General features: G+C 41.5%; 1 protein-coding gene across 4 annotated transcripts in view; it reads right to left on the bottom strand.

The window, feature by feature from the left end:
• The window catches only part of tfap2d (transcription factor AP-2 delta (activating enhancer binding protein 2 delta)), a 30,625-nt gene extending 10,317 nt beyond the window's left edge, over positions 1–20,308 (bottom strand). Inside the window, exons 1-8 of one of the 4 annotated variants that reach the window (XM_086018746.1) lie at positions 20,240–20,308; positions 14,248–14,763; positions 10,706–10,766; positions 7,096–7,261; positions 4,961–5,079; positions 4,724–4,865; positions 3,500–3,613; positions 1,278–2,561 (exon numbers count right to left, since the gene is read on the bottom strand). In XM_086018746.1, coding sequence (XP_085874872.1) covers positions 2,345–2,561; positions 3,500–3,613; positions 4,724–4,865; positions 4,961–5,079; positions 7,096–7,261; positions 10,706–10,766; positions 14,248–14,730 — 1,302 coding nt within the window. In that variant the 5' untranslated portion in view covers positions 14,731–14,763; positions 20,240–20,308 and the 3' untranslated portion in view covers positions 1,278–2,344. Of the gene's footprint in view, positions 1–633; positions 2,562–3,499; positions 3,614–4,723; positions 4,866–4,960; positions 5,080–7,095; positions 7,262–10,705; positions 10,767–14,247; positions 14,764–14,889; positions 15,192–15,259; positions 15,732–16,471; positions 16,958–20,239 lie in introns of those variants that run through there. The other 3 variants (XM_086018743.1, XM_086018744.1, XM_086018742.1) reach the window with 3 other exon arrangements.
• Positions 20,309–25,756: the final 5,448 nt, after the last annotated feature.

Raw genomic sequence — 25,756 nt, 5'->3', positions numbered from 1 at the left:
CAGCTTGTCCTTGAATTACTTAAAAGTCACTTGCTGTTTTGTGTATAATGCTTCCTGCCATATCCGTAGCAGTGTGAAATCTATCAATAGCAGCAAACCTGTAGCATGTGACAATTGTACACCCACTGCACATATCACTGTCTTCACTGATAGATCACTTTCCCACCCCAAGCTTCCCGATATTGAGTGAATGTGACAAACCAGCGCAGGTGTCTCTGTGAATGTGACTGATTTTGTATTTTAATGCCGCGCATGAGCGTGACCTCCTTTTTAAATGACTGCAATATTAACAAGTAAACACAATCTACAGAGGTGGGATGGAGATGCCAGCAGGCATCTGCTCCGCTCTCTGTTTTATCATTTTTTTCCCTTTAAATTTATTTAAGCAGTTAAGTTGACAAAAGTCACTCAGACTGAAAGCAAACATGAGCGCGTGTGCAACCGAAACAGTCTTTTGAACATGGTAGCTCTTCACCTCACATCATTTAGAAGAAAGCTTTAATGTCAGCGGCATTGTAAACTAGCATGAATGAGTTAAACTTGCTAACTTTGAACTCTGGTAGTTAATTTATATCCCGTTTTTGTTGGTGTGTTCGCGTCTGTATTTGCATGTACCACACATTGAGGCCCAAGTAAATAATCGAACACATCGCAACTTGTATTTATTGAACACCAGCATTTTTTTTTTAAATGTAGGGGTTTAACATATATATAGTCCAAATCCTACAAGAAAAGTAATTTAAATATTTATATACTGTATATCTTTACAAATGTTCATGAGCGAGTCGGAGCGCTTGTGTCGGCTCAACCCGCGGTTTTCGGAGAGTGTACAAAGATAGACATGGACATGCACGGGAAATAGTAATTGCTGAGTCACTGTTACAAAATGGCTGACTTGGATCCATCTGACACTTTACAAACCCTCCTCCCTCCCCTCAAACCTCCAACTCATAAAACATACATTTTCACATAGACACGTCACAGCATAGCCAAAAGCTCATGTTGTGACATTCAGTGTTTTCTCACAAGAATTTAGTGAGAAATCGTGTTAAGCTATGAAACTCGCCAAGTAAAAAACTCTTAAAACATTTTCAGACCCTCGTTTACCTTAACGTTTGAATAAAGACCGGAAAAAAATATAAATAAATTCCTGGCATTGAATGGCTGGACTGTGAAAAGACGCGTAAAATCGTCAATAGCAGTGAATGAGTTCATTTGGATTTCAGTTTATCATTCATTCTACTAAATTCTCATGAGAACACACTCTTGCGTCATACCTGGCTCACGTGGAAAAACAGTCTAATATTCCCCACTGTTCACATGGGAATCACATTAGTTGCCGTGGCACTGATTGCGACATTCCAAACCAAGCCAGCGAGGTGCTCTGACAGGTTTGTTGGGCGGGGGCATTGCAAAACAGCTCATTTGTGCGTTCACAAAGGCCTGGGGCGGCTTTTGTCTTCAAAAAGGTTGAAAGTTGCCAATCAAAGTTGATTACATTTTGGGTCAGGGGTCACCAACGAGGTGCCTGCGAGCAAGCTTCCTAATTAGCTCACTTGTGATGGGACATTGTGATTTCCTTGGAATGTTGTACAATTAATCATTTCAAATGTAAACACTTAGAGAGATTTATACAACTAAAGAGGCCCTATTTTCATTCTCAGCGCAAGTCTTTCGTTTGGTGTTTTGCAAGACTTTGCACAGGTTGAACTGGGAGTAATGGGGCGTTTGCGCCGGTGTGGGGTGCAAGTAGTCTTTTTCCCGGCACCCCACATTTGCATTGAAATCAGGCCGCTCGGAGCGCCGTGTTTGACGTTGGATTCACAAACACGCTAAACTAGGCTACAACGAAAATAGGGCCCAAATTGTTGCAAAAAGATTATAGATTACAATCTTGATAAATATTGTGATGAATTACTACCATGACCTGTGCCTTCACATAGGTAAAGTTAGCAAAATGAGCAAATTTATTTCAGAAGTGTGTGTCAATCTGGTCGCCCTTCACAACAATCAGTCCCCATTCCCAACAAGTAACACTCAGTTTCCAAAAGGTCGGTGACCCCTGTATCAGATGAACCAGAGGAAGGTCAACTCTTGCGGTTTGATATTGTTTCAGCACATTCAAATCGCCTCAAACCCTTTTCTTGTCTGTGTGCGTGTTGATGTGTGTTTGTGTGTATTGTGCAATTACCAACCCTGCCATGGCACACTGCTGTTAGAATGTCCACGTGTACATCATAATTCCATCATGAAATAAATAAACACACGCGCACGCACGCACACACACACACACACACACACACACACACACAGCTCCAAGGCACGGGGGACCAGGCGGGTGGGACTACTCAGTCTTTTCAGTTTTCCCATCTTTGCTCTGGGGCTCAGCTGCTTTGCGGAGCTGCGACTTTTCCGAGCCGCTGTTAATCTGTTGATCGGCCGCTCCGCTCGTTTTGCCGCTTGAGTTTTTGTCCAGGTAGTTGAGCATCTCACTCAGGACTGTTTGGAAAGTGCTGAGAGCTGCGCAAACAGCCGGTGTACCAAAACCGTGAGTGATGAGACTGTTGGGAAGAAGAGGAGAAGAAAAAAAACGGTTAAAAACGAACGCCCGTCAGTTTCCGAGGATGTCATTATCAAAATTGATTTGTATTTTTGTTGATTTGTTGATTTGAATAAACTGGAGATAGTGTATGTAGATTACTGAAAAAATATTGTTATTGCGATAATGGCATGTGCAGTGCAATATATGTACTGCAAAGACATACAATAAGTTTCAAATGGAATTTCTCACTTTGACCAATCGGATGCAACATTAAGGTGGACGTCAATGCAAACATTTTTTTTCAAGAATATGTTCTATGTAAGCAAGCCCACTAGTTGAAACGGGACATTCTGATAAATATCGCTTTTGTGGAATAGGTGTTAATCCACTCGTTTTTAGCCATCTCTGGAGGCGGCCATTTTGTCTTCTGTCGACTGAAAATGACATCACAACTACTCACAACGACCAATCAGATTCAGAAAACAGGTCAGCCGTGATTGGGATTGGTCGATGTGAGCAGCTGTGATGTCATTTTCAGTCGACAGAAGACAAAATGGCCGCCCCCGGAGATGGCTAAAAATGAGTGCATTTTGCTGCTGCTTAACTCATATTCCACAAACGCATCGGCATCCGATAGGGGAACAGTATCTAGGGGCATTTGAGTCCAGTTGCTCTTTGTCCCTTGCTGGCATTGTTATGTGAGTTAGTTGGAGTTTGCTTCGACTTTCTCTGGAGGGTAACATCACACATGACCTTTCTGCTAACAGGCCGCTGCCCCCACGCACAAGCCGCCACTCTTCCCTAATGTAAAAAAAAAAAAAAATGCAGAGCTGCCACATTTGTAAATGGCAAATGGCTCAGTGGAGACCAAACAGGCACAACATTAGTTTACTGCAGTTGATGCTTCATTTGGATTCTGCACCAAAAGTGACGACAGAAAACTTTTGTGTTGGTTACCTGAAGTGTGTAAGGTGTCTCTGGATGTCCAGGTCCAGGATGGGTGTCGGTCTGGAGGAGCCCAAAGGGGAACGATCTTGACTCAACAAGTCCTGGAACTCCTTACAGATTTGCCTGACAGAAATAAAATAAATGACTTCAGCATCCACAAAGCTGCTACTGTTTTATTTATTTATTTATTTTGTACGGGGGAGGGCGGGGCAAATTGATGTTTTTGGAAGGGTTTTGTTTTACGTACTTTGGAAATTGATATATTTGGAGTATAGGAGTATATCTGCCTATGAGCATAAACCCCAAGGCTCACAATAAATCCAGTGCATTTCTTTTTCTCTTGGTCCCATTTATTCAAAAATACATTTTAAACTCCCTTAGGAAAAATGATAGCAAAATAAAAATGATGGCTAGGACACAAGTCTGCAAAACTGGCCTTTGAACTGAAATCCAGAGTAGTGATGTTTAGTACCACCGCCTTCCTTTCCAATTACTGAGTAAAAATTAAAAGCTGGCATAAGGGCGATACTTTTTTCACCTATTGTGATTACCGTAGTCAACCTAAACAAAATCAAATCAAAGGGTAAGGGTTAGGCTAACACTAATGCTGACCCAGAGAATTGTAATGATTTATTACTTAATTTAAAGCCATAGTGCATAGCTTCTGTCTCCCCCTATAGGCTGCAATTCAGCATTGCAATAACAGCGTAAAAACTGGCGCATATTCATTTTTCTTCCGGGTCAAGTCTAGGAGGGTAATTTAGCATACTCCATGCTAAGCACTCTGGTGACAATTTAAAGGGGATGAGAGGACCCGCTTCCATTGGCTGTGTTCACTCCCACACCGGTGCAGACGCCTATTTCTAACTGCACCTGTCTACGAAAACACCGAAACCAAGAAAATGAAAATAAGGCCCCATGTTGACTGAAATAGCTGCACGCGTGACTCTGTCTCTCCCCTGCCATTGTGTCTACAGGCTACGCCTATGCACAATCAGAAGAAAATTTAACTCCCGCCGACGTATAATTTTTAGATACTTTCCACTGTGTTCTTGTTAATGATTTACTTTACCATGAACTGATTGAAGTATCAAAAATGTTGATATTTTGATTTGAGAACTTTAGAGCATAAAACATCCGGTATCGGAAGTATCGGTGTTTCAGTATAGAGCCGCACATTATCTCCTGAAACCGGGAACGGTTTTTTTTAGTATGTATGTGTTGTCTTCTCACTTTGTAGCCAAAACCATTTTCTTTCGTGCGTTGGTTTCTTTCGACTCGTTGTGCTGCCGGGCCAAATGTTCGCCCACCGCCTTGCTGGGAAACTCTGTCTCACAGGTGTAGCCAAAGTCTCTTGCCAGGTGGAGCGCTTCGCCTGCATACACACATCACAAACTGATGAGAGGGCTGCGGACCAAAAGGGAAGGATAAAAACAGCGTTGGAAAACGAAAACATGAACAGTAACTCACCCTCCACCAGGGAGGTGAGCAGTGTGACATTGGCAGCTTTCCTCCGTCCTGCCGGCAGGTTGAGGCCGAGACGGTCTAATTTCTCCCGAAGACACCGGCCGCCGTTCTTTGACTTGGCTCTGTGGAAGAGTCAGCAAGTCTCACGTCACGTCTTACATATTTTTAGAATATTTGGATCTCGGGAATAGTTCCCAAATACAACTCGCCCGGACGGCGAGAGTCCAGTATAGATAAAGACGAGATTTCATTCTATTATTATGATGACAACGCCATTATAGTAAATGAAAGGCTGAATAAATTCAAACGTGTCACTTGTTTAATCAAAGTCATTTGCATATTTAATGCACTTTCAGGTTGTAATTCCCCTTGAGTTTCTTTGCGTCTGTTGTCTGCGCATTTATCTTTGGTTACATACATACTATTTTAGATCCACGTCATTTTCATTTTCGGTGCCATGTGGAAATGTGACAATACACGTTGCTAACTTCTCATTCTACTTATGTTAAGACAGAACTTGATGAGCTTTTGTGGGGGCGGGGGTGTTGAATTGAGTTTCATCAACGTGTACTAATTTCCAAACAAAGCTTTGTCTTATATCGCGACACATAAATCATGTCTAATAATCATACCTAATGTTCCTGTAAAAGAGCTGTTTGCAATTTTAGAAATAATACTTTTGATCGAGACTGTGTATTACTTTGTGTATACTGAACGTTTATTATGTTGTAGTTTTTAGTTCTGATGTTTTAGTTACCTTATTTGACCACTCTTCTATGCCCGTCTCCTCTTTGCCTGTCTCTCTCTACCGCATCAATAATACAGCCGACCCTCTGGTTTCTCTAATCCTTGCATGGTTTGGCTCTGACTCACCAATAGTCTTTGTGGACGCTTCCCTACCAGCAACCTCTTTTATCTGAGCTCTTCAAAGACTCATGTAGCGCTCTTCAATGTTCATTAGATAGATTAACATTTAAAAAGTGCTCTACAATCTCCCGCAATGACTATGGCCCCTCTAAATCGACATAATTGAAGAGCAGTGGTTCAGCAGCGTGCGTGTCTAGAAAGTCTGCTGTATGTCCAGGAAATGTTTGATCAACGCGTCGCCTTATTTAGAAACTTTACCCTGCACCATACTTGGGTAGTGGGTAGTGTAAAGCGGAAGTCAACCCAAACATTTTTGCCAGAATATATTCTAGGCAAGCCCTTTAGTCTAAACACTGAATTCTGATTAATATTGAGTTGGTGGAATATGAGAAATGTTTTTAGCAAGCTCGGCGGGCGACCATTTTGTCACTTACATCACAACTGCTCAGGGCTCAAGTAATGACCAATCACAGCTCACCTGTGTGTCGTCACCTGGGCCCTGAGCAACTTCGATGTCATCTTCAATTGACAGAAGTGATAAAATGGCCGCCGCCTGAGATGGCTAAAAGCAGGTACGCTTTCCTGCTTAAAGTGGAAGTCAACCCAAACATATTTTTTAGAGAATATGTTCTATGCAGGTCTGCTAGTTGAAACAATTAATCTCATTAATATTGTGTTTGTGGAATAAGAGTTAATCTACCCGTTTTAGCCATCTCTCGGGGCGGCCATTTTGTCACTTCTGTAGACTGAAAATGACATCGCAGTTGCTCAATCACAGCTAACCTGTTTTCTGAAGCTGAGTCATGATTGGTCGTTACCTGAGCCCTGAGTAGTTGTGATGTCATTTTGATGTCGACAGAAGTGACAAAATGGCCGCCCCCAGAGATGGCTAAAAAGGGGTGGATTTTGCTGCTTAACTCATATTGCACAAACGCAACATTAATCAGAATGCCATGTTTCAACTAGTGAGCCTGCTGGCAACATACTCTTGGAAAAAATATGTTTGGGTTGATTTCGTCTTCAAGATGTTTTCAATAACTGGTGTATTAGTAAGAGCAGTACCTTCTGAGGTCTCCTGCATTTTGATCGACACTGTCAATGTTTATTACTATGGTGGTGTAAAACGGCATTGCGTCATACTGACAGGTATGTGTGTATTATTATTATTATCTTGTATTGCTTCTCATTAGCTTCAGTGCAAGTGTACCTTCGTCTCGAGTCCCCCGAAAAAAGTAATATGGCTGTCACATTGATGTCATTTCTGTACGAACCTGCGCAGTATTCCACCCAGTAGAGAGGCGTTGAGGCACTCCGGTGGTGACAGTCTTCTTTTCACCTCTGCGATGGTGACTTTGTACTTAGAGGTGGAGCTGAGTAGTGACAGTCGACCCGGTACCGAGCAGAATAGATCTGTCGGGTTCACCACACAAGTTCCCCCTGCACGGAAACGCAAGACAATTTGTTAGAACAAAAATACCACAACAACTTTTTTTGGGGGGTGGGGAGAATGAACTGTGACAGAAAGAAGAAACATTTGTGAAAATTTAGTTTAGTTGTACTGCTCATCAAAAACTATGCAAGACAAGAAATGTGCTTATGATCACAGTAAGCTTCTTTTAGTAAATGGGCTAATTATTTGCAGTTACATTTAATTCAACACTATGTGAGTAACGATAATAATGCAATTCATTATATTGGTTGAAAAGCGTAATATTGTTTAAGTGAGTTAGTCACCTTTATTCAAAGGGGAAGTCAATAAAACGTCAGGGTTCAGGTAACAACCAATCATGATTCAGCTTTAGAAAACAGGTTGCCGTGATTGGTCATCACCTGAGCCTTGAGCAACTGTGATGTCAATTTCAGTCAACAGAAAGTGATAAAATGGCCGCCCCCTGAGATGGCTAAAAACGGGTGGATTAATTCTTATTCCACAAACGCAAAATTAATCAAAATGCTTTGTCTCAACTAGTGGGCCTGCATAGAACATATTCTGGGAAAAGTATATGTTTGGGTTGATTTCTTTAAATGTTTGTGACAGAAAAGGATTAGTCTTGGCACGCGTCCCAAGCATGCAGTTTATCACCCATTTTTCATAATGCAAATATATGGATGAGCTTTGAACTATACTTGTATGTCCGAGCTGTCTGCTTTAATCCAAACAAACCCTTTATTTTATCACCTTCCACCCACCACCAAGTTGACTAAGTTGTGCTTGTAAAAATGTGAATAAATCATTCTGGTGAAGGCTCTTACGCATTATCAACTGCATCTGAATGAGTGTCACCGCTTTCCTCCTGGAAAATATTGACTGCTCTAGCCTGCGAAGGCCTTTTATTAATCGACTTTCACTTTGATCAGACCTGAAATTTTCGGCTCTTTTCCGGTGTCAATTATATGTAGAGTTTTATGTTAATTCATCGGCTTTATTTATTTATATATTATTTATATTTTATATGTTATTTATTTTTATCTATTTATTAATACGTGTATCGCAGCCTTTTATTGATTTTTTTTATTGTATTGTTTGTAAAGTGCTTTGTTACAGCTCTAGCTGTTATGAAATGCGCTATATAAATAAAATTGTATTATATTGTATTGTATTAAACTAACGTGCCAAGCAGCTGAAACGCAAGGTTGCTGTCTGATGTACTGTGGGCTATATTCAATTATTCATCTGCCTCAATATCAAATCTAACAGCGGGGTGTGTCGCTTTGTTATCAGGCCATGATGTGGTGGAAATGGAGGAAAAGCTGCCATTTAGGCCAAACAGAACAAGACTGTAGGCGACGTTGCCCACGCCAGTCTTTTTTGGGGGGCCAACTTGGACACATTTGGCCACCAACTAAGGCATTCTAACCTACATTTTAGCTCTCCAAATGTATTATTCACCATCAGCACAAATGCACCAGCCTGTGTTGCTTGCCACGGGAAGGCAGCGGAGGTTTAAAACAACAACAACAACAACAACAACAACAACAACGGCATTTTATTTCAGCACCTGGACAGCGACAAGGTGGACACCACGCCCCCGACTCATACTACGCACGTGCTTGTCCGGTTCCTCTGTAGCAATATGTGACCTGTCTGTCAGATTCACGCGCCCTGACAGGGGCGCGCGCCTCTGAAAGCCTCGGGTTCACATCGTATTAATTCCCCTAAAAATGTTTTGATACAAAGTAGTTTGTATTTTATGTTGCCAAGGGCAATCGAAACGAGCTATTGCTACTAGTGCAGCGAGTGGAGCGTGCGGGCCCAGAGGCGATAACGGTATTTAAGCAACGGAGAGTAGCCTCGGGCTGCGGCGCGAGCGGCGGGCGGGATCACACGCGGAATCAAGCGCCTGTTTTAAGACCAGTTTGCCGAAAATTAAAGAAAAAGAACACGGGCCAAATGTCATTCTTCTCATAGTTTAACAACAATGTTTACAGCTTCTTACAAGCCAGCATGACTTTGCTTGACGCAAAGTGAGCGCGTGCACGTGGTGTCAGGCTCGGAACCGGAAGTGGGGGCTCGCGGGGTGATTAAAAGCGCAGACCACTCTTAAGTATAGCGAGCTCCTTTCTTGACTGGTTTTTCAAAAAACGGGTTACGTGAATATTCATGCCTGCAAAGCCGCAGTCAGAAAGAACAACATTAATATGATCTCGGCTGAATCCGGGGCCCCGCTCCTCATTAGCATATCAAAGCGTGCGCCCGAGGCGAGAGAAGCTATCGATACAGGAGTGCGAGCTAAAGCAAAGATTATTGGTTGTGATGGTTGCGGCGGCTGAGCTCAGGGCCAAATACTGCGCACCATTAACCGAATGTGATAGCGGAGGGATTCCCGCGTCAATCCGAGAGAAAAGCCTCAACGCCTAAGAAGGCCTGATGAAAAATTAAACTGGAGACACGCAGCTTTCCTCTCCGTATGGAAAAGCACAACAGTCTGACTATTTCCCTAACAAACGCACGCGCGCACGCACGCACACTCTCGTGCTCTTTAAAAACAGCAGCTTTTGCCATGCATAGCGCGTAAACAAACAGTGGACCTTTTAACTCATCATCTTCCCAAGAACATTGACAAATACACTTTTCTGTGAGAAATGCGATGAAATAGAACTCAATTTAACCTAGTAAAATTGTGCATTCGCTTCGGAAATTTGATCCAATACTTGATCAGTATACAAATTCTGCCCTTACAAATATAATTTTCAGAAGGGTAAAATTAAATATTCTGTTTCTAGAATTTGGCCAATTCTGTTTCTAGGATTTGGTCAAAATATAAACTACAATCATGCAATCACACAACTATTTAAAATCAGCACATTTAATTTTGTCAAAGGAAAAAGAATATTACTGTCCTTAAAAATAATTGTGCAGGTGTATCAAATACTGTGGTTTTGTATTGCGAGTAATGTGTGTTTTCATAAAAATAAGAATGTAATAATCCCTACAATGCATTGTATTTCAAAATAGTCTTTAATTGCATCACAATTGCATCTTCTGAAATCCAATTAACATTCGTGCGTGTGTGTGCGTGCGCGCGCGCGTGTGTGTGTGTAGTAATAAAATCAAGAGCCACGTGCCCACATTGAGAATGAAGTCCGCGTAATAAATAAATATCAATCAATCAATTAGCAAAAAATAAAAGGGGATCGTCGGGCAAGAAGGTGTTGAGTGACTGTTGAGTGATTTCAGACCGGAAATAGGAAGCAGCGTGTATCCACGCGGTTACAAGTGATGTGTGTAAAATGCTGACAGCACACGAGTGGGGTGTTCCGGCGTGTTTATCTGGCTGCTCTCTTGTCTTGTCTTGTCGTGTCAGAACGCGAGTATTCGCGGCCTGGGGTATACAACAATGTAACACAACAGAACAGAGGAGAAGTGGAAGTGGGTCTTACCTCTCCGGATGACGCCCCCTTGGCCGTTGAGCACGAGCCCACACTGCGCTTCCACGGAGCCCTGTGGAGACACGCGCTCATTAGCACGAGTGGGATGCTCCAGATATCACCTTGCCCGCCATGTTGTTGCCTTATAGGGGACAACAGGTGGACTGTGTATGTGCACTTTAACAACACGTGCATCAGATGCATACAATGCTTTGAAAAATAGATCTCCAAAACTCACTGTTAGCCATGTGTCATGATGCATTCAATTGTTTTGCAATTAGCAACAGCTAGCTTAATGTGTATCGTCCATAATGTATCGTAATAAAAGCATGTATGCTTTTTTTTTTGTTTGTTTGCAAAGCGCACGGTAAACATTGAGACGGTTTTTTTTTTAAATATTAAAGGTCAAGGATATGATATTATAAATGAAAATATACCGACTATCTGCTTATCCAACCTGTTGTAGACTTATAAATAAAATTGTATTGTATTGTATTGTATTACTGGATACAGTGTGAGCGCCGCCATTTTAGGACAGATCAGCACTATCAACAATGTCATCAAGAAAGAAGAACACGCTCTTTTTATTCAGAAACTCTTAATCCCCCGTGCGAGCCTCAAGGCCCGCGCCCTCACAGAAAGCCCCCCGATTATAATAAAGTGGGGAAAAGCGAGCTTGTTGTAGCTCGTCTTTTGGGGGGTGGTATGTAGGCTATACATAAAACCAGCTCCTGCTCTGTTTCTTTTTATTCCATTGCGGAGCTAAAGTGATTATAAAATCAATATACAAAACGCAGAGGTCTTGCATGAATTAGCTTAGTGACGGGGGAAAGGTGTGGCAGCTGCTTTTGTTCGGCATGAAAATCTCTTTAAGGCGCTCAAAAGATGACAGTGGGCTCCACGGAACCATAGGCGCATCTGTTCCGTTCACGCCTTGTGCCAGCTCAGGTTTACGGAACCTTTGCTTTCTTTTTTTTTTTCAGAAGCAAAACTGTGCATAGCTTATGGTTTACAACAAAGAAAGACGAAGAAAATAATAATGATAATAATAATAATAATAATAATAATAATAATAATAATAATAATAATAATAATAATAATAATAATAATAACATGTTATACCAACCCGAAATATTTTTAAATGCTGCAGCAAATACATGGACGAATATTTTGGTTATATGTAGTCAATGTCAGATTCATTGATAAATTCAATAAATACATAAACAACAGTATAGTCGACATGCACGTTAATGACAAATCACATTTAAATAATAACCTAAGTAAGACTCAATGATTTTTCAATCTTTAGGAAACAAAAACAAAAAAACAAACCAAAAACATAATAATAATAATAATAATAAATAATAATGATAATAAAATAGAATTATGGGGAAATTAATATAGGGTCCTAAATTGGTGAACACATTTAACGCGGCCGAAATGATTTAGCGACGTGTTTAACTAGAAGCTTGTTTAAATCAGCTCAGATGTCGCTGCATAAGTAACAAAGTTGATTGACGTTAAGTCCGTAATTGGATAAACTACGGTGCTTTATGGTGCTCGAGCAGGGTATTGTGTCCTCAACCTCGATCCCTTAATCCGCCCTTGACCGCAGAATAGAGAAACTAGCCGCTTTTCTCTGCCTCAACAGCTAGCCGGACACACACGCACACACGTGCACACACATTTTTTCATCAAGACTACTTCTTTACATCCAAAAGAATTATGTAAAGTCTGGGTCACGTGTGCGAGTGGAAAAATAAAGGGCGGATTTGACGAGGATTGAATAGACTGCCAGTCAATTAACCTTTGGAAAAAAGACGCCTGGCTTTCAGAGGCGCGGCCCCGTGCAGACTTGACATTTACTTGTTGTACGGTCACGTTCGTTTCGGCTTCCCCTCCTTACTTGCTGGCAAGCAAATGATCTCGAGATGATATGCAGCATTATTCCCTTTCCTCCATAGACCTGCTCACTGGCTTGCAAAGAACCGAAGGGCCCAAGCAGTCAGCAGACTGGCAGACATCTGGCGCCCTCCTTCCCACTCATATTTGGGAGTTATGCTTGTAGTGGAGGTGGGGGCTGGTGCCAATAGTAGGCCAGTGGGGCACGAGGGCTTGGGGGTGACCATGCACGCTAGACTGGCCTATACTAGACTATATATGCTAAATATTGACGATATAGACTATTCTAGTCTACACTGCAGTGGTTGACTTGGGTGTATTCCACGCTGCATGATAGTTGACTATATATTGACTACTCATCGAGACTATTCATTGAGTAGATTATTCATTACTGATAGACTCGAAACTATGCCAGGCTTGACTTTTTACTTTCCTATATGCTATATTGTACATTGTCTACACAGCTAGACTATTCCAGGCTATAGACTTGGTTATTATTGACTAAATGGATTGCACTGCCAGACGGGTCACACTCTGTTTGATCCAGACTCAATTTTGCTGTGGCTTATGTTACATTGGACTAATTTATCTCTGTGCCTATACTTGAGGTAAATTAGTCTCTAGTATAGGCACAGAGATAAATTAGTCCAAGGTGTTTATCAGGATATATACTAAGATAGACTGCACACGGTCATACAGCACTAGACTATGCTAAAGTGTACCGTGTTATGCTATGTTATGCTATGCTGTACTCGACTACTATACGAAATTACACCGATGAGACTCCACTACACCCGATCACACTCATTTGACTATACTCTATATACAAGATTAGACGAGATTGTACTAGACAATACTGTACTGTACTGCAGGTGCTTTATTAGACTAATGGATTACACTTGCATGTTTTGGATTGGACTAGACTGATTTTATAACAATATCATGTTATAATTCATTCATTTGTTTGTTCAATATTTATTATGAAAGGCCATTGAGCTAGTTCCAGAGAAGTCTTTGAAAACTTTTATTCATTTCAGTGACTATAAAAATCTATACAGTGAAAAGGGTATGTATGGGTAAGTATGAGATTAGATTTTTATATATAACGGTACAGTACAATAATATTCTAGATGTTCAGTTGTTGTTTCCATATGCCCTTTTGACACAATTAAAAAAGATTGATTCAATGAGTTTGTGAGATTTAAATTAAGGTTTGATAGCAAATGATATATCTGCATTTGACCATATAGGTAGTCTGCACTAGACAATACTACTAAACTGCACTGTACTTCACTTGTAATTCCCAGCAGTGTGTCATGAGAGATAATCAGAATTTCACTGAATTGGTCCAAAATGTTTTACAAAAAAAAAAACGGTTTACTGCAAATATCGTACCTTTGATCGTCTATAGTGACCGGCATCACAATTGAATGCACTTAGACTAGATGGCCAAATTAACATATTTAACCTGTGTACTGTATCCACTTTTTGTCACATTTGCGTTTGGTGGTGCATGTGCCATTTCATTTTTTTTTTCTATGCTCCATGGCTCAATGAACTTTTGGGAACCACTTTACCATTGCATGTCGTAGTGGTTTGGAGTAAATGTGATTTTTGTTGGGAGGGAGGACAAAGATTGAGGCCGCGTGTACCTGCAGGTCGTCTGCGGCCGCGGGGAGGCCCAGGCCGGCAGCAGGCAGCAGTCTCTGGTCCGGATGGTGCATCCCGACGCCGTAGGCCTGGGAGCCGTGTGACGTCATGAGCGACAGGTCGTGTCGCCGGTAAGCGTCGAGGCAGCCCAGTTCTCGCCGTTGCTGCTCGTCGAGACACGACGACTTGAGCGCCGAGCGCGCGTTGTGCAGGTTGATGAAGTCTGCGGGCTCTCCGTGGTGGATCTGCTGGTAGTACTGACCCGAGTGGAGCGAGTTGAGCCCGTAGGCCTCCGGGGCCACGGCCGGGTGCGAATGCTGGAACTCATAGTGGAAGGACTGGTGGTGCAGGGGAGTGTACTGGTGGTTGGCCGAGAAATAAGGAGAGGCGAACTCCGTGCCCGCCGGCGCCGGGTAGGTGAGCGGGGAGGAGGAGGAGTAGGCGACCGAGGAGTTGGCCACGGACTCCAGGCAACCGAGCTGCATGAGCCGGTAGCTGTTTGATCCGTCGTGACGTATCTGCGGGATAAGAAAGACAAGCAGGCTGTGGGAACCGTGTCGTTTAGCATCAGCCGCTGTCTCTTCACGCTTGCTTGCAAAAAAAAAAAAAAAAAAAAAAAAACATCCCGAAAAAACACAACTCACACTCTCAAAGCGCGTTCCCCCCCTCGCTTTTAACCACCTGAAGTAGATGTCAGCTTTTCCGCAACAGGAGCCATCATTTGCTTTTTTCTTTCTTTCCTTTTTCCCATGTTTGTCGCCACGTCAAAACTCACGCTTTTATATTGTTATATATCATTATTTCATGCTGTTCTATATGTACTAATCACACCGTCCTCCGCATACGAATAAAAAATATTTTCTTGCGCAACTCCTACATTTTGCCCTCTTTTTAAATCAACGATATTGCTTTGTTAAATCTTACAATGCAAAAAATGTAAAATCGAAATACCATCTAACAAAAAAAAAAATCCTCTGCTTTGAGACATTTCAAAGTACATAAAGAAGCGTTTACCTCTGCGTCGTGGACAAGTCCCGGGAAGGTCGCTGACATTGTGTTTTTCTCCAAAGTAACCCGTTGCTTTCCTCCCCTCTCCTCTCCGACGATGGTAAAAATGCGTTAAAATCCCCCAAATGTGCGATAAATGGAAAAGTCTCCCCTCGCGCGCCGTGTGTGGGTAATAAGGGCAGGAAAAGCTGGTGCAAGGCGAGCGTCTCCCCTCTGCACGGACGGGGCTGGCTCACGGATTTTGTACTTGCAGGGTATTTCTCGGCTGATGTCGTAGGTCCCTTGGTAATATAGAAGTTTGGAAAATTAAGCATCAGCACTGAGGAATGGGAGGACAATAGACGTAGCGGAGCATCCCAGGAGACCAGGAATAAATATTGTATCTTCGCCTTGATAAGGAAGCATGTGCTGCTTTCAACATTTTCCTCCGTTTTTGGCGGACATTTCCCTTTTTGACCTGTTTGTGCATGCATGGTCCTCTGCTCGCTTTCGCCGTGTTGTTGCTTCTTCTTCTTCTTTTTTTTAAATCATATCAACTAATCCTTCTTTCATTGATATTTTTTTTATCTTTACAAATGCGTGCGGATTTTCGACCAAAAATGTAAGTTTACTTTCGAGCATTATGTCGAATATTTCCGTATTGGTGCAGGTAATAAAACCGAATTTTAATTGAAAAGAACAATTTGTAGTCTGCGTGGAGATCTTGGATGGAACATTTGATATGGGGATATGTATTTGTTTTGCATGTTTAGCCATATATTTTCAGTGTTTTCTTTTCAAACAAAATGACTGCTTTTTATGCTTACGCACTTTCGTTGATTATATGACAACACAAATGATTGAAAATGCACTTTCGATATTTTTTCTTTCTTTTCTTTTTGCTACGATCGATTGTTTTCTTTTCCAACATTGTTTCGACTGTTGAGTTTTTTCATTGATATTTCAAACATGACATTTTTACTGCCCGTGCTTTTGGATTCGATGATTATTCCCCTCAATTGTTTTACATCTATTATTGTTGGAGATGGAATATCTATTGAGCTTTTGTCATTGTGGAAACCAAAACGGATGCAAATGTGTCCCCGAATTTCAATTAAAAAGAATAATAGTTTTATGTTTTTTATTAGCCTATCATTAAATTATTTTTATGGCTTTTTTTTTTCTCTCTCGATAAATCCAGTGACATTTCTCAGTGTCTATCCTCGTGATTTTACTCACCTGTGCACGCGCCCTCGGGGTGGTCGTGCTGCTCTCGCAAGGATATGTTAATATAAAAGCACAGACTAGACGAGGGTCTTTTTTTTCTTCTCTTTGCATACGTTTCATCGACTTTTACCTTGTAAATTACGATGTTAAAAATCGGCTGAACACTTGTAGGCCTACTCGAATAAAGAGGCTGATATGAGATAGAGGCGCACCGTGTGATATATCTGCAGCCTGTTTAAGGAGTAGGAACACCACCTATAGCTATAGTCGTTGCCCTTGGGCAGCCTAGGAAGAAACAGCAATACAAAACGTGAACGGGAGAAGGTAAAGCTCACGGCCACAGCCTGGAGAGGAGCAAAAGCAACTGTGGAGGAGATGGGAGGGGAGGAACAGGCAACGTCTGACTAACTGTCACATTCTTTCCCATTCACAGCGAATGGACAGAGAGCGTAGTGGAGATAAGCCCCAATCAGCCTTGTTTTGTTTATATTTGCTAGTCAGCTGTAACCAAAGCCACTCTTCATGTGATATTATTAAAAGTGCAGACTGCTGACGCCCAGACGCCACCATTGACTCTGCACTTTAATTAAGCAACTATTTAACCCTCCCATCTGTTCCTGCATGCACGCCTCTCACACTGTCCTCGTCGTTGTCTTAATAACAACAACAATAATAATTGAATATTAATGATTTAACGTCAACAATAAAAAAAAAAGATGGATTTGATCTCATTTTTCAGAACGTAATATTTCCTGTTACGTCACTAAAGCGGACCCCTATTCTTTCTTCTTTTTTTTTTGGGAAGCTCTTCTCCTGAATCAGCAACACTTTCACATAACACGCCTCCAATCACCTGCTTTAAAAAAAAAAGTTCTCAAGGCCTTAAATGTTTTAATGAACCATTCGAGGTTGTTTTTTTTTTTTTTTTTTTGTGCCCTGCAGGCTCAGCGTCAAACCTCAGCTCCACGAAGGCCGGTTGTCGCATCCCAGCCAGGTATGCAAAACCTAACGGGATGGAGCTGGAGGGTGCAGGTGCATGAAAGGATGAAAGGGATGAATGAATGAGAGCGAGCTGGGGAGGGGGGCCTCCAGCAGGCAAAAAGAGCGAGAGGTAGCAAGGTGATGCTCTTAACATTCAGTCTGATGTAATTACGTAGGATATTTTACTGAGCTTTCTTGTCATTTTCTTGGAAACGATAATAACTCGCCCTGCAAAAATGAAACGTGAAATGATCAATCTAATAGAAAGTGACACCCGAATAAAAAAAATGTTTAGGTGTCTTTCTTTCCCATTAAAGGCTATGTTTTAGGACATACAGTATACCAAGTGCAACAGTTGCACGGTCGACTATCATATCCGGGTCCTAAGTGGGCTTAATGGTGCCTATAGTGGCCCTGCTGTATATACCGGGGGCTGGAAGCGACGAATGCAGCAGATGCGCACTGATCTCCGGACAGGAGCCAGTCCATCTGCCGCCTGACGAGGCAGGGAAAGGCCCAAAACGCACTAAAGCCCACAGGCGAGAATTTTGATCAGCCCATTTCTTTTCTGCAGGGAGCCGCGGGGTTTGTTGATATATTTTTAGAGCAAGTGTCAGAAAACAATACAAGTGGAGGATTACAGTTTATGCAGCCACACACTTAATGTGACACGAGTAAAAGCCTATATGGGTACTGATATGACAAACCAACCACCATCAGGAAGCACGTTGACTGAAGATAAAAAAAACATTTTATTTATGTTAGCAAGTGGAAATTGCAATTCCTTTGATATTTTCCTTTCATATAATGATTTATGACTTATTAATGATAGAGTGTAACTCTCCAGCAATAAACCTTTCTCTGATGCGTCTGTATGGGACACACTTTGAGTTTTATTGTACAATTCAATTTGATCCAACAAAAGAACTGCATGCTCAATTTTAGATGTACTATAGATTTAATAACAGTTTTTTGACAATGTATTGAGGGGTGTTCCTGCATGGTGACCTTACTTGGCACCAGTGAGGGCTTATAAATGTTAGACACTGCGCTTAGTGTGATGCAGTGCAGGTATGGACACAACTCGTGATCTCATCTGATCAAATGTCCCTAATGAAGTGGCCGTTGACGAATAAAATGTGTTGTGTTAATTCATTAACGCTGCAAAAATAAATAAGAGTAAGTTAGAGGCGTTGCGTTGCGTCGATTGCCTCTGTGCGCATGCGCCGGTCTTGTTTTGGAGTCTTTTCATTTTAATCACTCATCAGCTCATATGGCTCTGGGCGTCCGTTATGTCGGTCCTGTAAGAGTTGTCTGCATGCGGACTCCAACCTTTTGCAGCCAAATAACGACTGGTGTAATCATGGCGTGTAGCATAAACAAACGGCCCAGAAAATGTTTGTCCCCCCCCCCCCCCACCCCTCCCAAAAAAAGAAAAAAAAAAAAAAGTAATTAGGAAAAATGGTGTCTGACCTAGATAAGGGATGCGCCACGGACGGAAAGCACAGGTTAATATGCTAATATGGATCTGCTAATTGTCGGGATTTACTTGTCAGTTTGCAGAGGGTAAGGGGGGTGGGGGTTGGGAGGGGGGGGGGCGCCAACGCCTTGTTTTGCAGCAAATTAATTTCTGTCCATGCATGCATGGAGTGCGTGAGGTGAGGAGGCAGGAAACAGGTGGTCGCTAACAAATGGACAGTCAGGGAGAAACAGATTGACCAATAGAGAGACAAAAACATCTTTATTGACTCTTTTTTTTTAGTTCATTTTTCTCCTCAGTTACTTATTCGTTTGTATTTAGATAAAATAAAAAAATACAGACCACACTGGCGAGTCAAACTGATATTAATTACCGGTAATATCTAAATGGCTACTGATTTTTTTTTTTTTTAAATCAACAAGATGGGTGGTGGGGTATCATTGTTGGTTTGTGTTGCCAATTAGTGCATTTAATTATTGTTCTTTGTGTGCGTAATTAGTGCTGAAGTCAATTGAGAGGTTCATTGAGGGCAGACACGTGTCAGCTGCTGCTGAAAAATAGTGCGGCAAAGGCCAATCTGCCACCAACGGACAACCACTCACCAACCATATTGGCCATGCATAATCCTTCGTCTTGATAATAATGGTAATAATAATAATAATAATAATAATAATAATAATAATAATAATAAGCCCCCCTCCCTAAAAAAGTCCCTCATTCAGATTTTCATTCAGAAGCAATCAATCAACGCTCTTCCACACGGTCACTGATGAACAATATATATTTTTTTTATATACAAATCCACAGCCACCAAGCATCAACCGATGCTATAAAATTGATCTTCAAACTTAACTTCAGCAGCTGTTGGCTAAGTGGTCCTGGTGCGCGTGCGTCTGTGCGTGTTTGTGCGTGGATCGATGCTCATTAACTTATCTTTGCCAGAGTTCTCTCAAGTGCTGCCCAAGATCACACGGAAGCCAAAAGTCTCTCCAATATTTCCTCACTCACTTTTATTTTGAAATGAACAAGAACGAGGAAAGCTTTTCATTCGCTTTTCCTCATCGAATGTAATTTATTTATTTTAAATGAATACATTGCAGCTATGTGAGGATGAGATGCAGGCATAATGCATACCCTTAGCAAATACTTCAAAATAAAAATGTGTTGTCTTCAGTTTTAGAATGGCCCTCGATTACTTGATTCCTGCTTTATAGTTCTCTCAACTTGAAAAACACATTTACGCGCTATCACCCCACCTTTGTGCACGATTAGCCTTAAATTGATCACGTATGTTTTTTTTTATTTGAATTTTGAATTACCAACGGCGTGGGAAGTCTTTCTCTTCTTTCTGGTGTTCATGTCCCAACCAGCAGAGTGCGCCACTTTGGCATCGCAGCCTGTAGGTGGGAGGGGGGTGGGGGTGGGGGGCGATCAACCTGCTGCGCTATCCGAGCCAAAGACAAAACACAACACGCTGCAATTTTACACACGCAAGCCCTGAGCAGGTTCAAGAGCTTCAGTTGTGTAATTCCCGCGTAATCTCTGTAATCTTTTAACGCGGAGCTGTTTGCATGTTGTGAGTGATAATGTGTATTGTGTAGATTGAATTAGTAAGGTGAGGCAGGAGTCTGATAAAGAAAAGCTTTAGGAGTAAGTGAGTCTTTGTCCTTAGAAGCTTTTAAACCCGGATAGGGCCGATGCTACAAACACATACATTGATATTAAGATTATGGATACATGGCCATCTAATATGTACTCAAAGGTTAAATTGGGTACCTCTTAAATGAAATGCTTTTGTACCCTTGAGTGGACACTGAAACGATTCATTTTTTTCTCCACCTGTTGTCAAAGTTAAAAAGTTACCCACATTCTGGAGAAACCACACAGTTCATCAAAAGTTGCTCCAAAACTTCTGTTCCAACTGCTGCCATGTATGATATCATGTTAGACATCTGCTTACTTCACCTCACTTGAGCTCTGTTCAAAACATCAAAGAATTACCTTTACATGTGTTGCTTCTTTCATGGCTTTTTTTTTTTTTTTTGCCACACTTGGACCAGGGATGTTCATGTTCAAAGAAGACGAATGTGAGAAGTGAAAAAGAGAAACTATTCGTAGTAAGATTCCGATTCGCAGTGTGAATTCATTGGAGTGTGCGGTCTTCCAATTTTCAGTGCCGTGCCAGCTGGACATGATGCAAGGGTGAAGCAGGAATCACTTGTTGGTAGACAGTGATGAGTGAGCTGAATGAGCAGCGTCTGAAGAAGCGGTGGCCGAATCAGGGCAAATGCCCATCTTTGTTTTATTATTGTTTCAGTTTTATTGTGAGACCGGCAGTACAGTCCAACTTGTTCTCAAAGGCAGGTTTGTATTTAGCTTCCTCTTACACATATGTGACAGTCTGTTAAAAGTATAACATGAGTGATGTGCTTCTGCAAAGCGACGTTTTATCATGGATCCTTAATTTGTCATTAAAGTTGAGAGTGTTTAAAGAGAGTTGATTGTTTCAATCGGGTCATTCCAGAAATGGAGGATCATTTTCAAGGCATTTATTTCAGTACTGCTGTACGTCCATACAGAGGCAATCAGGTCAGATTGTGATTTGAGAATCGTAGTTTACTTTCCAACACAACATTTTTACCTAAAAAAATATACATCTATCTTGCACTTGAAAAACACTACATATATTAAAAAAAGAAAACAACTAAAACTAATACTAAAACTAATAAAACCAAACTAAAATGAAGCATTAAAAAAAAACTAACAAACAAAAGTTAAGGTCGTTATAGCCATGCACACCACTCCAATGACAACCTTTGGGTTGAATGAAACTTTAAAAAACAACAAAAACACACATTTTGCTTACAATATTATGTTCTATGCAGGCCCACGAGTTGAAACATGGTATTCTGATTAATATTGCGTTTGTGGAATATGAATTAAGCAATAAAATCCACTTGTTTTTGCCCATTTCAGAGGGCGGCCATTTTGCCACTTGCTGTCGACTGAAAATGACATCACAGTTGCTCAGGGCCCAAGTAACAACCAACCGCCGCTCGGATTCAGCAAACAGGTGAGCGGTGATTGGTCGTTACCTGAGCAGTTGTGATGTCATTTTCAGTCGGCAGAAGTGACAAAAATGGCCGCCCCCTGAGATAGCTTAAATGGATGGATTTTACTGCTTAACTCATATTCCACAAACACCTGTTATAATGGACTCTAAGGACTCCTATAGGAGGCCCTTAAACCCTTAAGTGGCCTCGGTGTGTATATTTAGTCTCCGTGGATCTTAAATGAAAAGATGCTGGCCCAAAGTGAATCTGGCTTCCATGTCCCTGTGCATATAAAGAAGGACATTAAAATGGAAGTCAATACTTTATTGTAAAGAAAAAAAGCAGGCTGTCTTTCCCTTTAAATTCTGTCATGGAAATAGAACACAAAGTTACTGCACTTTTTGTACCCATCCGCCAGTATCATTGGCTAGCACGCCATTTCACATGTATTTGTGCGTCGACATATTTATGCACCCCAACAGTCTGACATGTAAAAAAAAATGGAGGGATATCTAAAACGAGCGGAGAGACTTAAAGCGGAAGTCAACACAAACACATTTTTGTCAAGAATATGTTCCCACTAGTTGAAACACGGCAATCTGATTGATTTTGCGTTTGTGGAATATAAATTAAACAGCAAAATGCACTCGTTTTTAGCCATCTCTGGGGGCGGCCATTTTGTCTTCTGTCGACTGAAAATGACATCACAACTGCTCACAACGACCAATCGCGGCTGACCTGTTTTCTGAATCTGAGCCGTGAGCAGTAGTGATGTCATTTCAAGCCGACAGAAAAAAAAATGGCCGCCGCCAGAGATGGCTAAAAACGAGTGGATTAACACGCTGTTTCAACTAATGGGCTTGCATACAACATATTCTTGAAAAAAAAAATGTTTGCGTTGACTTCTTGACCTTCTTGACCTCTTAAAAACACTGAGAGCATCGTTGGTCAATTGTAACTCACATCCTCTGTCGGCTAGCCTTTGGGCGACCTGTTCGGTCTTCTTGTCGCCGTTTTGATGTATTTACTTTGGTGAAGTCATTGCGCCGCCGTGGAAACCTGTTTACTGTGTAACAACCTCTGCGGATACCTGCCTGCCTGTGCGCGTAGCCGCTCACCTGAGATCACAGACCTGCTGCTTCATGGCAAGGCAAACAGCCACATTACAGCCTGACACGCCAGAATACAAAACACGGGACGGGCGCGTATGACAAGGCGGCTGTTGTTGTCGCCCGCGCGGTTTACTTGCCGTAATTACCCGGGAAGTCTCCTTTGCCGTTCTCACAATGAACCCATTTACTGCTGCAAACCATCAAACACCTGCCAAACACACACCGATGCTTTGCATACAGGAGCGAGCGCACACGCAGTCGCACGCGTGCGGATACGCGCGCGCGCGCGCCGGCACAGGCCCGGGGTTGGTTATACGCACACATACACGCCAACCATTTCAAACGGATGCAGGGAAATAAACAGAGACGAGAGCACACAACCCCTTCAACCCTGTGGGAATTTTACTATTCCGCGCTTCTCTCATCCCCCTTCACACTCACACACACACTTTTTCTCTCTCTCTTCATCTCTTCCTCTGCTCCTTTGTCTCCCTGATTATGCAGTCGATCCCGGGGTGCCCTACTCACTGAGATCATCCACCTGTCAATCTAAAGCACACATTCGACACACATCTACTTTTTGCGCACACTCTTACACCGGCGATATTGATACAGAGGAAATATTAATGACTTCACTCACCTGCAATACACTGTTGTGTCTTGCATTTCCGAACGGCGCTATATGCAATTCATCAATGCGCTCTTGGAGGGGAAAAAAAAAAAGAAATCAACCTAACGGCGAATGCTATGTTGTGTCAAAGAGCGTCACATCAAGTGGTGGAAATGCAAGATGGCGGCGGATTTTGGCACATCTTTACGAGATCTTTGGCTGTTTTTAAGCGCCTTGCCGTGGTGCGATTCCATGTTGGATTTTGGACAAGACGCAAGTCATCACACGAGAAGCCACGCCAAGGCAATGAAGATAGGAAAGGGAACCATGCGCAGTGCATAAATATGTAAAGGACTCCTTGCTCATAGCTTTTGATATACATGCATATTGGATAATACATGCATAATTCAATGTATGTATTTTTTAACATGTCTTTGCTTAAAACTACAGAAAGCAACCGCTTGTTGCCCTACATACATCAAAAAGTGTGCACATGAAACAATACATATTAGCAGAATTGCTGTGTTTGTATTACAAAAAGTGTGAGGCCGAACAGCAAAATGACTTCATTGCTCGGTTAAATATGTACAAAATGGCAGGTGGTAAGATGATTGGAGAAAATGCAACCTCAAGTTGGACAAGCCATGAAAGAAATTGATTGAGGACTATAATATTGTGTACGTACGTAACAGCACATCATCGAAAAGAGCGCCCTCGGCATGACTTCATTATTGCAGTTATAAAAGCTCAACATTTCTAAACCAACAAGTGCTGAGGGGTCCGGAATTAGTTTTAGCTTACTTTCAAACTCAATCAAATAATAATAAAACAACAGAATATGGAGGAAACTCCCAACTGCGTGAGAGAGACTCACTTAATTGCATTATCATAATTATATCATACTTATATCATATATATTATCTATATGATATACATGATATATATCATATATATATCATATATATGATATATAAAATATATATCATATATATGATATATATAAAATGTATATCATATGTATGATAAAAATTGTACAATAAATATCAAATAAAATAATAAACATAATCCCGACCCACGATGAATGAGGGATATATATATATATATATATATATATATATATATATATATATATATATATATATATATATATATATATATATATATATATATATATATACACACACACACACACACACACACACATATATGGACTGAATGCATGTGGACTGACCAATACTTTGTTTACATAATTTTGACATAAGGGGTTTCGGCCAGATGCCTGCAAATTTGTGAAATTTGAAGCATTAATAATAAAGGCAATTCATACTGACATAAAATGGGGGTGGCCCATCGAAATACATTTCACGGGAAAAACAAAAGTGTGTAACGGTAAAATTCATACGCAACTTCATAAAAGTTTAAAAAAATGTATTGCCTTTCAAACTCTGCTGATACAAGTACACAATTATCGACTTATGAAATGACATTAACCAAAGGTACTACATAGAAGGCTCTACAACTTTGCACAGAATTTGTTTGAAATTATAAACAGTGCTGCGGTTGCACGTGTGCAAAAAGTCGGTTGATTTTTTTTTTTTTTCCTCAATGGCTGATGGATGGATGGATATGTAGCTCATTTCATTTCTCATGCAGCCTCACTCCATCACTCTCTGAGATCACAGGCCTGAGCCTCGTGTGCTCTGATGGTAGCGGTAACCATGGCAACGGTGTGGTCTTGTGGCCCTGGATGTGCCCGCACACACCAGCGCACTCGCTCTTCCCCTCTCCCTCGATCTCTTCCCGCCGCTTCATGCATACATATTCGGAGCTACAGGTGCCCCCAAAAGTATCCTTCCTGAGTTTGATTGACATGCTCAAGGGGCAGCGGATCACAATTAGTGATGTGGCTAATTTCCCACAATGCCCCGCAGCCACTGGGCAACCGCTGCGCCCGGTGCCAGCTCATCAATATTTATGACTGGTTTGATGAATATGCAGAGAATAAAGTGGCTTTATGCAGGTGAAGAAGCACGATCCAATCGGAGGTTGCTGTATGTCCAC

Source organism: Filicampus tigris, chromosome 20 (genome assembly GCF_054856515.1).
Source record: "Filicampus tigris isolate MCC_2025a chromosome 20, RoL_Ftig_1.0, whole genome shotgun sequence".
NCBI lineage: Eukaryota > Metazoa > Chordata > Actinopteri > Syngnathiformes > Syngnathidae > Filicampus > Filicampus tigris.
Note: the sequence above shows the minus strand (reverse complement) of the source record. Positions and strands in the feature narration are given on the sequence as shown.